Source organism: Sylvia atricapilla, chromosome 11, assembly GCF_009819655.1.
Source record: "Sylvia atricapilla isolate bSylAtr1 chromosome 11, bSylAtr1.pri, whole genome shotgun sequence".
Taxonomy (NCBI): domain Eukaryota; kingdom Metazoa; phylum Chordata; class Aves; order Passeriformes; family Sylviidae; genus Sylvia; species Sylvia atricapilla.
The window spans coordinates 13,103,558-13,117,418 of NC_089150.1; the positions used below are offsets into that span (position 1 = coordinate 13,103,558).

Consider the following 13,861-nt stretch of genomic DNA (forward strand, 5'->3'; position numbering starts at 1 on the left):
CTCTTGGCTTCTCCCAACATTTGGTTAATCAATTTCCATGGTGATAACAAATATGTAACCAATTTCATGAAATAAAAACGAACTAAAAACCTGTACTTTGGTGAGGCCGAGACAAATAATGTTTTAATAGTTTTTCAGTCACTTTAGTTACCTGATTGCTGACTTAATCTGAATATGGTTGTTTCTGTACTGGACACTGAATGCGTAATACCCCACTAATTATAACAAAAGAGGAATATAATGCTATTTGATTAAAAGCTTGATGTTGAGCATCTCTATGCTGGGAAAAAAAATTGCTTTATATTTGGAGACTTGAACTTAAAGATAAGGAGAAAATTTTTTTTTTTTTTTTTTTTTTTCATTTACCCCAGTATTTTTTTTTTTTGGGGAGTCAAACAGAAACAAAATTTCAGTCTGTACTAAATACACAGTGCAATGTTTTGTTAGTGAACAACACTTACTCAGTTTTAAGTTTTTTTCCACAATATTTTGAGAGCTTTGTGTATGTCTGCAAATATCTTGTCTAAATAGAACATATTGAAAACCCTTGATAATGTACTGTTACCTTCTGAAAGCTTGTGATTATTACTTTAGGGGTATATTTATTGTGTTGAATCATTCTTTGTAGGAAAGCTTTAACAGCAGAGAAGGCAATCTCAGAAACAAAGGCTTCCAGAAAGTACCAGACAGTGCATCAGCAGAATTGAAAACTTACTGTTCCCTCCAGATTAAAAGCTGAGGAGATAACTGGAAGTCTGATTCCTGAGAAACAGAGCTGGGAATGATGTGCTCTTGTGCGTTTTGTTTTTCTTTTAATCTTGTATCTGTTTGTTACCAGTGGGGCTTGTGGGCCAGATCTATGGGGGAGTGGAATACTTTTTGTTGTTTGGACAAGACCTTGAGTGTTTTCTCACTTTCCTAGACTTGTGATGATGGGAAACTCAGACAATGTTTCTGTTCAGTGATTGTGGTTGCAGTTTCTCCTGGGATTGGCTGTAGGGCAGGGATTCTGCTCACCTTTGGGAAATAATGGGCAGTCAGAATACAAATCTCACAAGTATTGATTATGGAGAGCCAAGCCCATGAGGGAAATTTTGTGTGAGGAGGGTAAAGGTTTATCATCCCAAACAGTTTAAAAGCTTCCTTGGGGAATCTTAAGTGCTTCAGTCCTGAAGAAAAGAGACATTTTTTATGCAGGCAATAAAAAAGTGTCAGAGGAGCTGGAGTTTGTGAGTATAGTTACTTTATCTGTTGAGAATAGTTTTAAAATATGAATGCCTGAGATTTATCTTTGAGTATCCAGGACTTCTAAACCATGCATTGTTCTTAGCTGGGTAAATTTGCAGACAGAACTACTGAGAAACAAATAATAATCTGCTTTTCTTAAACTGACATTGATGTCCAGGCCTTGTTAAAAAGCATTTTATGTTTTCTTCTCCTGTAAGTTGTAAGAAATAATCTGCAAACAGATTCTTGCATGTGTGTTCATATAGGTCAAAATATTTGTTGCTGGTGATTTTTCAGTCAATTAATATACTATTTAGTGACTCTGGCACTATTAGCAGTAATTCTCCAAAGGGAAGAAGTGAAAAAAAGGAGGCCAGTCTTGTCACAGGAGCATCCATTGACTGCTTAAAAATTGTCATGGTAAGGATGACCTAAATACAAACACCTGCGTTTTGCTATGACACTGATGACAAAGGTTTTAATAAACCTCTTTTTAATAACTAAAGAACATGATTTTTTTCCTCCCAACATGTATCTTTGCAGATTATTCCTCTCAAGTCTTTGACTTCTGATGTTTCTAAAAGTCCCTTCCTCTTGACTTTATGTTTCTTGTGATTATAGGCTACAAGATTTGGCTTATCCACATCTCTCAGCCCACAGCAAACAAGGGAATTAGGAAAGAAATATATTTACTTTTTTTTTCTAAAGAAATAGGTGCAAAACTGCTCTGGAATTTGCATTACTAAAATTTTTAGCCTCTATAGGGATGGATTTTCTCCTAGTGGCCTCAAGTCTTTAGGCAATACTTTGTTTGCCAAGATACTTGTGTGAGATGACCCAGAGAAGCTGACTGAATTGTGGCGAAGTCTGATACTTCAGATTAAATATGTCTGTATTAAGAAATGGAGATTTAAATGTATATGACCAGATTCCTTCCTTAACTTGCTAAGCACAGGATGAGGGGCAAGCCTAGGGGAGTGATAGAGCAGCTTGGTGGGCACTTGATTAGTAACAAAGGAGGAGGGTTTTGAACAAGAAGCTAATGGAGGGGGTGTTCCTGATTACAGTGCTTGTCTTCTGGAGCAAGTGTACTGAAGCCCTGCCGGCCAGGAAGGGGCAGGGTGTGGCCAGCTCATGGGACACTGGGAGCAAATCTTGTGTTCTCCTTTGCTTCTGTGCGTGGCCTTTGCTTTTGTTTTATTGAACTGCCTTCACCTTGAGCCACGGGGTTTATTCATCTTATTCCCCTCCCACCCCCAGTCCTGCTGAGGAGGGGAGTGATAGGGTGGCTTGGTGGAGTCCTGGCCTCCAGCCAAGGTCAGCCCACCACATCTGTGTTAAGAAATGCAGATTTGAGCGTACGTGACGAGATTCCTTATTAAACTTGCAAAGTGTGGTTGTAAGGGCAAGCTTTATAGAATTTGACAAGACACCAAATTTAAAGGCATAAAGAAAGAAAAAGTAAAGAAAGTCAGACAAGAACTCTCCCTTTTCAAATATGTGGTTATTTCAGCAGTGTTATGCAAAAGCTCTCTGACATCTCACGCTCAGAATTTTAAATGCTGAAGATTCATTGTGTGTGGTCAGAATCTCTTGTGATTCCTCACAAATTAGATCGATCTTCTCCTTCCAACTCTTTCTGTCAGTCATGTCTTATTCAGGCAAAATCCTAGTCAACTGATTTTCAGTGGTGTTTTTTAGATACCAGATTTACGAATTGTAATAGGCAGATGAGGAAATGCATGAGAGAATCCATTTCTTAATTTATGGGAATGAAGAAAATATCTCAAATTCCTTTTCTTTTTTTCTTTACTGAAGAAAATTAGGATTTGCATTTTTTTTTTTTAACGATATTTAGTTATGAATATTTGCAAGTCTAATACTCATACTTATTTCAGTAGCACAACTAAATTTAACATACAAATTGATTTAGATGCATTTCATAAGAAAGCTTTAGGTAGTCTGCTTCTTTTTTATGACAGAGCCTCATACTATGAAAAATTAAAATGGAAAGTGATAGATCATGGAATGAATAAGGAAGCTTGATTTTAGAGGATGAGAGTATGGTTGACAGGATAATTTGCTGTTATATTTGTCCAGGTGTATTGTTCAGGTATAGCTGTAGCTTTATATAGTGAATGATTACACAGACGGATTTTTTTGCTGTCTTCTGTATAATTTTATATTTCCCCCTGCCAGGAGATGAGACTGTGTCATCTGATTCAGCCCTGTTAATTCTCTGTATACTGGGGTGGGAATGAAACAGGAGAATCAGGAGCAAAAATCCAGTGGACTGGATTCTTAAATGCATTCTTTGCTTTTGGTGGCAGTGGGATGGTGCAAAGTACGAGAAGCTGTGTGCTTCTGTAGGTGGACCAACAATTTTAAATCAGTGAGTCTCCTTGTGAATTCATTCCCCTCCACTGTTCACCGTGTCTGTGGCTTTGGGATGCTCTGAAAGTGTTTATGTGGCCCAAAGCACACTGTTGCAGCATAGTTCTCAGCAGGCAATTCTTTTGGGTGTAGTTAATTGGCACAGACTAGAGGAACTTCCTTGTGTAGAACATGAATTAAAGTCTGGGAAGAGCCATTAGGTAATCTTCCTTTTATAGTTTTGTTTCAGTTTATGGGGCAATTCACAGTTCCATGGATTGCTTCTTGGAGCTGGGCTGTGAAGAAGGATTGAAAAAGTTCTGAGAGAACTATTTATGTATTTTCAAGAGATTGGCATGGAAATATTTCTGGTCAACTAGTCCATTTTTAATAGAAATTTTAAAAAATGTGGTAGATCTTCCATGTTTTTTTAAATCCTGTAAAGTTCTGTCTGTAATGACAGCCATGTGACAGATATTCACAGCACTCCTACATTCCTTCCCCTGCAGTTAATTATACAATTTCTTTCCACCCTCACAACATTTGTTCTATCCTTTCTGTAGCAAGCTGCAGATACAAAAATCTGTGCCAGCAGAAGTCTATATCTGGTCCACCATGTTCTAAGTCTTGAAGGTGTACAAAAATGGATTCTTTTATGTCAAAGTAGCGGTAGTCTGCCACAGTTGAGGCTGTTAGTTTTAACATATCTACAGAGAAGCAGCCAGAACTACTGTCATACTTAGTGACAAATGTAGGTCTGGGTAGAGCCTAAGGACAGCATGCACAGGCTGCTGGGGGCAGAAAAGAAACTTGTCTCATTTCTCTTAACCAGAATTGCTCTTTGAATTCTGATTTCTAATTTTGTGTTGGTCTAACAATTTTTGGTTTTTACAGCTTGCATTCAGAAGGTTTGTGTGCTAGCAACGTGTAGGTTAAGTTTACTTTTATTTGTGGGTTAAAACATATTTTAGAATTAGTTTTCTTCTGCTCAGCTAGATTTTTATAGACATTGACATTTGATATATAGGGACTACTTGACTTTGGAAAAGCGTTCATTTCTAAATGTGTTGTAGCATGAAGTAATAAATACTGTCTGATTTAACATTAGGAGAATGTATCTTAAATTGTTATTCAGATCAGGGAAAAAAAATTGACTATTTTTGGGGTACTGGTAGTTACTGAATATTGCTGTTACTTAGCTGTAGCATAGTAGTACAGAGAAGGTTCTTGGTCAGGTGTGAGAAGTAGGACAGCGAAATAATTTTGGAATCCAGAAGGCATAGTCAGTCTTGGGGTCACAGACAGTTGGCACATTAGATTCAGAGTGAGGAAGTTTCTACATCTGAAGGAGTTTTAAGTTTACTGGAGTCTTAAAGCTTATTATAGCTAATTAAAAAGATGATGAGATTGAGAAAATATAAGAATTGCCATTAAATAAAAGCAGGGCTCTAAGTGAGTGGCCTACATGTGGATGCTCTCAACTGAGTGTGTGCCTAATAAGATGCAGATACTTAGAGAATTAAGATCTGGACATACGTTAAAGTCTCCTTGGTTAATGATAGAACAAATTCAGAGTGTCTAACTGAATTCTACCACTGGAAATACTTCTTTTCCATTTGAAATAACTGATAAAAGACATTTCAAAAGGTTGGTTTCTTAAGGTGAAACCTTCAAAAGGTTTCTCAAGGTTTTGAATTTTTCATGTAGTTTAAATAATTGCTAAAACCCGACAGTTTTATGTGTGCTTGTGTAAAAACATGAAGGTAGTATCAAATGAAACAAAGTTTTGTTAGTTTGGTGTCTGTGTTGTTGCTGGTGGTGTTTTTTTTTTTATTTTTATTTTTTTTGTTGTTGTTTGTTTGGTTTTTTTGGTGTGGTTTCTGTTGTTGTTCTTGTTTTTAGACTGTAGAGCTGCAGACCATCAATTAGACCTAAAAGTTCTGATGGCATGCATTTAAATCCCCTAATTCTTTCAGTTACATGTCTTCTGGTACAGACTCTGAACCTGTTCAGGAGTTCGTATTTCTGAAAGCTCAGAATGCTGTGTAGGCAGTGAGTAGAGGGAAAAAATAAGAAGAAAAACAAATTGTCAGATAAAGATATAATCTGAAATGAACATCATAAACCATAGCATTTTAGGCTAATTATTTATATTTCAACCTAAATATTGGCAAAATTCGTTTTGATCTTGGTCTGTGTTGAGTAAGGAGTGCAGGACCTACCTCTGGAGCAGAGACAGATCCCTGTACTCAGATGTAGTATACATATTTTAGGACAAGTTGCAGTGTTCTGAAAAACCTAAAAGTGTAAAAAATCAGCAGTGTCCAATAGGAATGTTGTAATTTACCATGGGACTGATTACTTCAAATATATTTTTCTTTGTCACGTCTGTTGAGTAAAGTCTGTCTATAAGTTTATATATTTGAGTACTGTGAGTTTGTTGTTGCCTTTCTGTATAACTCAATAAAATTATTTTTTTCTGCTAAAGATACTTTTTGTTGAATTCAGTTCTTTCTGTTGAATCTCCTTTGCTTGCATCTGACCTTTATTTATGTTGATTTTGCTTCATTTTTTCATTTACCATGCTGTTCAGTTTTTGGATGCCAGAAGAACAAAGGTTTGTCTGCTATTTGCAGTAAATTTATTTTTCAAAATTCAGTATTGCCTGTTGTCGGGTTTTGGGTTTGCTTTTTAGAGATACAGTAATCCTGTTTACTAAACTTGTTCATAGCTTTAGCTTCCAAAATGAAAAAATGAAACCAACCAGCCCCAACTCAGCCCCTCCCCAAATTCCCCTTTAATTATAATGAGGGCCTTGTTTGACTTTATAAACAGCAGTACTGTTGAGCACCACGACAAGCAGATTTATCTTCAGTCTATGAAGTAATTTAGAAAACATGGAATACTGAGTCTTTGAGCTTTGTAGGTATACATTGATTGTTCCAATGGGTGTGTCACTGCCTAGTGCTTGCATTTGTTGCTGTTAATTTTATCTGTAGCTGACATTGTTCTGTGTCTGTGTATGCTGTCTTCTTTTTTCTTTCTAGAAGCACTTGAAAGATGTCATTACAAATATTTTCACCTGCATTTGATATTTTATAAGGTCATTTGGTATACTTTCATTACTGGTTCTAGCGACTATTTTAACAGCATACAACAGAACTTTAATCAAATACTAATTCTACATTCAGATCCTAAGCTATTTTTTTCTCTTCTTTGTTGCAGCATCTGCAAATGACAATCCAGGCGCTTCAAGATGAGCTTAGAACCCAGAGAGACCTTAACCATCTTCTCCAGCAAGAGAGTGGGAACCGAGGTGCTGAGCATTTTACCATTGAGCTCACGGAGGAGAATTTTCGAAGACTTCAGGCAGAACACGATAGACAAGCTAAAGAGCTCTTCCTGTTGCGAAAAACTCTAGAAGAAATGGAGCTTAGGATTGAAACACAGAAGCAAACACTAAATGCCAGAGATGAATCAATAAAAAAGCTTTTAGAGATGTTGCAAAGTAAAGGTTTGCCATCTAAAGGAATGGAAGATGACAATGAGAGAACTCGAAGGATGGCAGAGGCTGAATCTCAGGTTAATCATTTAGAAGTGATTTTAGATCAGAAGGAGAAGGAAAACATGCATCTTAGAGAGGTAATGAAAAACTCATTTATTTGTTTAAAATATATATTTTTGTTAGAAATAGTCATGGAAGTTGTTGCAGTTCTAGAAATACAATTAGAATTTTGAAGTGGTTTTTTTTTTTTTGTGCGCTTGTTTTTTCATGAAAAGGATAGCATGCATTTGTTTTTTATCTGCAATAAGTACCCAGCAAGACTGTATGATATTTGAAAGCAAGAATAAGAAAATACGGAAGAGAAGTAGGTATATTTGGGTTTATTGTCTCTGAAATGTTGCTTTGCAAAGTTTCTTTATCATTTCATTTTGACAAAGTGATATCTGGCAAGTGAAGAAGACTAGACCTACTGAAGAGGGAAGAGGCACCTGTTGCTGCTTTAATCAAAGAGTCACGAGTGCATGCTACCTTTGCGTTGGAATTTTATGCCTCTGGTGTTCAAAAATAGTGTTTTAAAATCATTTGCCTTCCATATAAACAAGGGCATCTGCCTGTGTGTATTTCTAATGCATTTTTATGTGGGTATACTCCAATTTTTACATAAATATACCATAATGTTACACTAAAACACTGTGCTGCTGGCTGTGCTCTACTTTGAGAACTAAATTTGATCCTAAGCCCACCTGCAGCAGCTGACCACATCAATTGTAAATGCATTTTTGGGACTGGATTTGAGATGATTAGTACAATTAATTGAAAGAAAATGTGGCCTGGTGTCAAACCCATCTGCCCCTTTAGATCCCAGCAGTGTTCTCATGTGACTCTGTCAGGCAAACAAGGCAGGGCTAGTCTCCTCACAAAGACCCTGCTAAAGAGGGTGAAAATTTGCAGGGAGGTTGTGTACAACCTACACACAGCAAGGGAAGTCAGGAGATACGTGTCTGTTCACTTAGAAACTCAGCAGCAGTGTGGTCACTAAAAGCACCAATTTGCCTGACAGATCAAAGTGCAAAATGAAATTAGTGCAAGAGCTTAAGAATTAGTGCCCAAGATTAAGGGGATCTATTTACATCCAGAGGCTGTTGTCAAAATATTTTCTTTGCTATGGACAAATTATTTTATATTTAGCTTATTTCTTCTCTAACCTAGAATGTATCTTGAAGACTCAGTTTCTGCTGCCCTTTTGAAGCTTAGAAAGTGGAAAATTTTGTGGTTCACATCAGTAGAGTTTTCTTGTGAAGGTGTGGATCCTGAATCTTCTCACAGGCAGAATTTTAATGTAAACTGATGTAATGCATTAATGGATTCTGAAAGGAGTTGCATAAGGAGCTAATGACACTGAATTTATGGTGAGGGAGGGTTGTGGAGTAAGTTCTGTAAACTAGCAGACAAGTTTCTGGATTTCGGTCTGCATACACCCATCAAGGATGGATGATTGTGTGATTGTATTTTATCTGTTGTATCAATGTCAATTTGTGAACCCTAATTTGGCTATATATGGGACATGAGGAAATTTGAAGAAAGTTTCTACTGAGAATGGTTATCAAGGACAGTGAGAAATAGAACTAAATTGAGCTCGAAAAATAGATAAAATGTAAGCTTCCAGGTAAAATCCAATTGGCATTCCAATTTACTGATTAGTCCAAGACATGCTGAAGGGAGATGTTATTGCTACCTATAGACTGTGCACGTGTCTCCTGTGTTTATACTGAATTAATTTGATGCTTCCCCCCAGTTGTTCTCAAGGGCAGGGAAAAAGCTGGTTCTGCCTCAGTTTATTTGAGAATATAGAGGTTGCCGTTTGTCTGGAGTGCTGCAAGTATATAATGGGATTTACTGCTTATGACATACTGATATACCTTGGTAAGTGGTCAAGGTTTAAAATTTTACTAGATTTGTTGTCTGGAATCTGTCCCAGCCAGATTGGCAGGAACTGTCTAATGTTTTGGAGGTTTTGGCTCACAATTTCCTTCTTTTTCTAAGAATTCAAGGCTTTGGGTGCAGTCTCTCTCTCCAGCTCTCTTTCTGTTGCACATAGTATTTATAGGTTTTATTTTTATTTATTTTTTGAAGTTTCTGCATATTTGAAGTTTGCTGTAGGGAACTTGGAATGAAGGCTGTAGAAACTCTTTAGAAACAAAATGTTTTAGTAGGTGCCTGTTTGTTTATCCAGGACTCTGGATTTTATTGTTCTGGTGGACTCTTGGAAAATGTACTGAGGTCCAAATTTTTTCTTTTGCTTTCTTGTTATGGAAAGTTGTCTGCATGCTTTTAACTATGCAGACATTATGTATGGTTTAAAAGCATTACATATTTGTTGAAAGTCCAAATAGGTCAACCTTTGATCATTATATATTGCTTGGTAAATCCTTGGTCTGCAGTGCTCATTTGAATTTCTGTCTCTCCTTTTAGTCTTCATCCTGCATGATACAGGTTCTCAATATGGTAAAACAGAGGTTACTGGGTCAAATCTTCTGCAGCAGCTTGCCCAGTGGATTGATTTTTTTTTCTATAACTAGAGTCTGTAGGTTTTCATCCTAACTGTGTAAATCACCTGGCAGAGTTACTGTACATTTTTTTCCTCCTGAGAATGTTTTAAAAGTAGGCTAGAACTTGGATACATTTTTAATGAATTTCATTTATGAATTATTTAGTATTCACTCAAATTGTGTTAATCTTTCTATACCTTTAACAAAATATTTTTCATTTTAGAACATTATCTGAAATTTTCTGCTGTCTTTATTATTACAGGTTGGAGTGTAGCTCAAGTGTTGAGTGTATTTCTGAGAAACTACTATTGGGTCATGTGGAATGTTTTGTTTGATGAAATCCTGGGTGACTGTTTCTTCTCTTTAATTAGTTTTGCTATTTTATTTGTGCTGCTGCACTTGAAACTGTGCTAGGGGAGGTTCAGGGGAAATTTCTTCATGGGAGGGGTTGTTGAATGCTGGAATGGACAGCTTGGGGAAGCGATGGGGTCACCATCCCTGAAGGTGTTCAAGAAATTACTGTGTGTGGCTCTCGGTGCCATGGTCTGATTGGCAAAGTGGAGATTTTCAAAGGCTTTGGACTTGATGATCTTGGACATCTTTTCCTTAATTTGGTGATTCTGTGAAACAAGGATGATAAAATTGTGTAGCATCATATGAAATTATTCAACAAATTGGGTTTGTGTATGTCAGTTTGCCTTTACAATGGCATGTTCTGCTGTAGTTCTCAGCAGAGAGAGTGCTGTCTGTGGAAAAAGGTTAGCATGGTGCAAATGAAGTTTAATATAGAAAAGATTAACTGAAGACTGCTGATTTTATACAGCCTTAACACTACATAAAAAATGTAGTGTAGAGATGGACTTCTCATAAGCCCTTTGCTGTTGGTGTTTAATTAAAATTACTTTGGATCTGAATTTTTCAGTTAATGAAATCTAATTGTACACCAACCCAGCTGGAGAAAGGTCGTGGTTACATGTATTTTGTTGAGCTTTTGACCATGATTTCCCCTAATGCAACTGTAGTTTTCTCTCTTATGCTGTTCATTTCTTAGTGCTTTAAAACAGTGCAAAGCTGGATTTTCTTCTTTTCTTCATTAATTTTGTTCATCTTTTAGGTAACTAAACATGGTGGTGTAGAAAGCTATTAATAATCACTGGTGGGTGGTATTTTGACCAAACCAGAGAATTAAACTACCATGTTGTGAGAAGCAAGTGGGCTTGAAACATTGGAAATCAAGGACAACCTCTTCAACACACTGATGTCTCAAATGAATTTCTGTTGTCTGTCCTTGACCTGCACCCCCTGAGCACTGATCCTACAAGGAATTGAATAGTAAGCGAGATGTTCTTTGTTATTCCACAGCTTTTTTTGTCTAGCTGGTAACTTTTTCGAAGTTCACTTAACTGGGTAGAGAGAAATAACTTCTCGTGTCTGTAAGCCTCTACCACCTTGTCAATTATTAATATTCTGCCCATTTCACGCAAGAATGCACATCACCAGAAATAAATATCCCACTCTTCTGATTGGCTGGATATCCAAGAATCATGCAAAAATTTCTTATTTTTAAGTTATTGATTGCTTCTCGCCCTTCCTGTATCGACCCCCATGAGTAACCTCAGCAGAAGGTCATAATTATAGATGCCTTCAAAGATCTGGAATTTCTCCAGGCTTTAGATGGCATTTCTTAAAGAAAGTACATGTGAGAGTCATGGAATTGGCTGGTGTACTAGAGGCAGAAAAATAACTTCAGAAAATAAAACAATTTTTTTTTCTTTATTTGCTTTCATATTCTTAAGAGATACAAACTAGCTGTAATGTGTTGACTTCATGACCCTCAAAGATTGCATCTTTCTGCAGCATGAAATGCACAATTCTTTAAACTTTGTTTCACAGAAGAAAACTTGTGATGACAGTTTTACTCAGGCTTTTTGGTTTGAGGGCCTTAGAAAAGGCAAATGTGAAGCCCATGTGGAGCAGAAAGAGAATAAAGCCGAAGTTGGAATCCTGCTCTTTTACAGGAATAGCAAAGAATGTCAGTGTCAGCAACATTGAACTGATGTTCACTAAATGAACTAAAATGTTGGCAAATAAGCTGTGCAAATGGGGTTAGATTTCTTTCCCTATCAAGGAATTTAAAATCTAGGCAATGAGCTTTCACAGGGATAGCTGAATTCCCAGCTTGGAGAGAGTTATAGCAAAGGTTTCCTTAGGTCCTGATTCACAAAGCAAGAGAGAACAAATGCAGCTCTGAGTAGTAGTGTGAGCATGTGTTTCTGCTTCAATTTGGGAGATGTAGCCTCTTAAGAGAATGTTGAGCTCTGTTTCATGCTTTCTGAGGATTTCTGCCCAGATTGTACTTGGTTTTCCATCACTGTTAAAATGAATCCTATGCCTTTAACTAACTAAATTCATGGAAGTATTTTTGTTAGTGTTTTTCAAAGGTAGATGAAATTTATTGTTGTTTTCTGGAAAAAAAATAAAAAGAAAAAAGAATAGTTTTAGCTTTGATAAGGAAATTAATGTATCCAGTGGGGAACGAAGTGGTCTTTTCTTAAGTAGACTTTAGAAGAAGGACATTCTTGGTCTGTTAGTGGTTGGAAATCTGTCTTGAAGCCGTAATGTCATACTGTGGCTTTCTTCATGTTCAGAATTAACTATCATTAAATATACATTCCTGTCAGAAAACACAAGATGCCTACCTTAAAGTTCCTAAATTGCTAATCACATGTCTCTTCTAGAATTTTAAATAAACATTTGTTTTTCTGTAACTTTGGAAGAACTGTAGGTAATATTGAGATTTTATCATGTGGAAATCTGGCACAGATGTTTGGTATTACCTTTTTTTAAACATAGTGACCACACATTATTTACCCTAAGTACCATTAAGTATTTTTTTATTATTGCTATTAAAAACTTGCCTAAGGCAAAGTCCCACTAAGTCTCAAGTGAAGTCAAATGTTAAAATTCCAGCAAGTATTTTATTATATGTACATGCATGTATATTACACATGGCCTCTCTGTACAACATACAATTTCACCAAAACAAATTCTGAGATCATATAGGATTTTATATACACATTTTAACTCTTATCTTGCATGTATTCTTAAAATAATGTTGCTCAAACTTTTAAGTTACAGCTTTTTTATATTTAGTAGAAAGAAGAACAATACATCTTTATAGTAATTTGAAGTGTACTTCTGAACTTTCAAGGGGTTTTTTAAAACTTGGTTCTATCTTTGAACTCAGCTTGGCCAAATAATGAAGGCTGCTGATAGGATTTGAACTGCCATCATGAATTAGTTATTGCATGTTTTTAAAGTTATTAATGGAGCAAAGTTCCTTCTTCCATTGTGAGTAGAACAGATGCCTTGCAGACTTGTGGTGTTTACTGTAAATGTCTTACACTGGAGCCAGTAGTAATTTACTAAGGAAATGCTTTATCGACACCAAACATTTCTTCCCTGAAGTTGGTTACACAGATTAACAACCATTCTAGACTGAGCTTTTTTATTAGGTTCATTAGTACCTCCTTCCTTTTATTTCTCCTGCCTCAACTCAAAATATTAATCTTATAATTTACTATGAAGACAATTGCTTTTTATCAAAATATCAATAGTAATGTGTTTTTAAGGTGACTCCTTAAGTATACAGAAGGACTCTGCAATGTTGGCAGTTGCTGGAGGCATGAGAAAGTAGACAGAACCTGATTAGGCTCTAGAGAACACTTGTTCTAACATAGCCCATTCAGATTTTGCTATGTCCTGTGATATTCTTGCCAGGGTGCTTGGTTTTTGTAAGTCCATGAAGGATTGGAAAGCTTTGTTCGTTTAGAAATCAGTTTCTTTAAAGGCAGGATTGACCTCCGTGACACCACCACCAGTAGTTTGGAATCTCATATGTATGAGAAAGCAGTTTGAAACTACCATGTCTCATAGTAGCAACTAAAAAAATTATTTTGGAAGAGAGAAAAAGCAGTTCCATAAATAAGCTGGATTTCTGGAGCTTTCCATGTGTGGAGGTGATCAGTATTGATCCTGCCAGCATTCCTGGAAAGGGCATCCTTTAGAAGGCAATCTGGGGACTGGCTGGAATTGCTGTAACTCAAGTATTTTCTCCAGACGTAAAATATTGTCTTTGCAAGGCTCTTTGCTCAGTTCACACGTTTACTGCCTTCTGGTTCCATGTCAAGATTTTGGAGACAAGCCA

The 13,861-nt window shown here is 36.5% G+C and overlaps 1 protein-coding gene across 2 annotated transcripts in view; it reads left to right on the forward strand.

Moving 5' to 3' along the window:
- Positions 1-13,861, forward strand: part of ERC2 (ELKS/RAB6-interacting/CAST family member 2) — a 420,204-nt gene that overhangs the window by 45,696 nt on the left and 360,647 nt on the right. For both annotated transcript variants that reach the window (XM_066326741.1, XM_066326740.1), the window contains exon 3: positions 6,826-7,242. In XM_066326741.1, the coding sequence (XP_066182838.1) occupies positions 6,826-7,242 (417 nt within the window). The remainder of the gene's footprint in view (positions 1-6,825; positions 7,243-13,861) is intronic.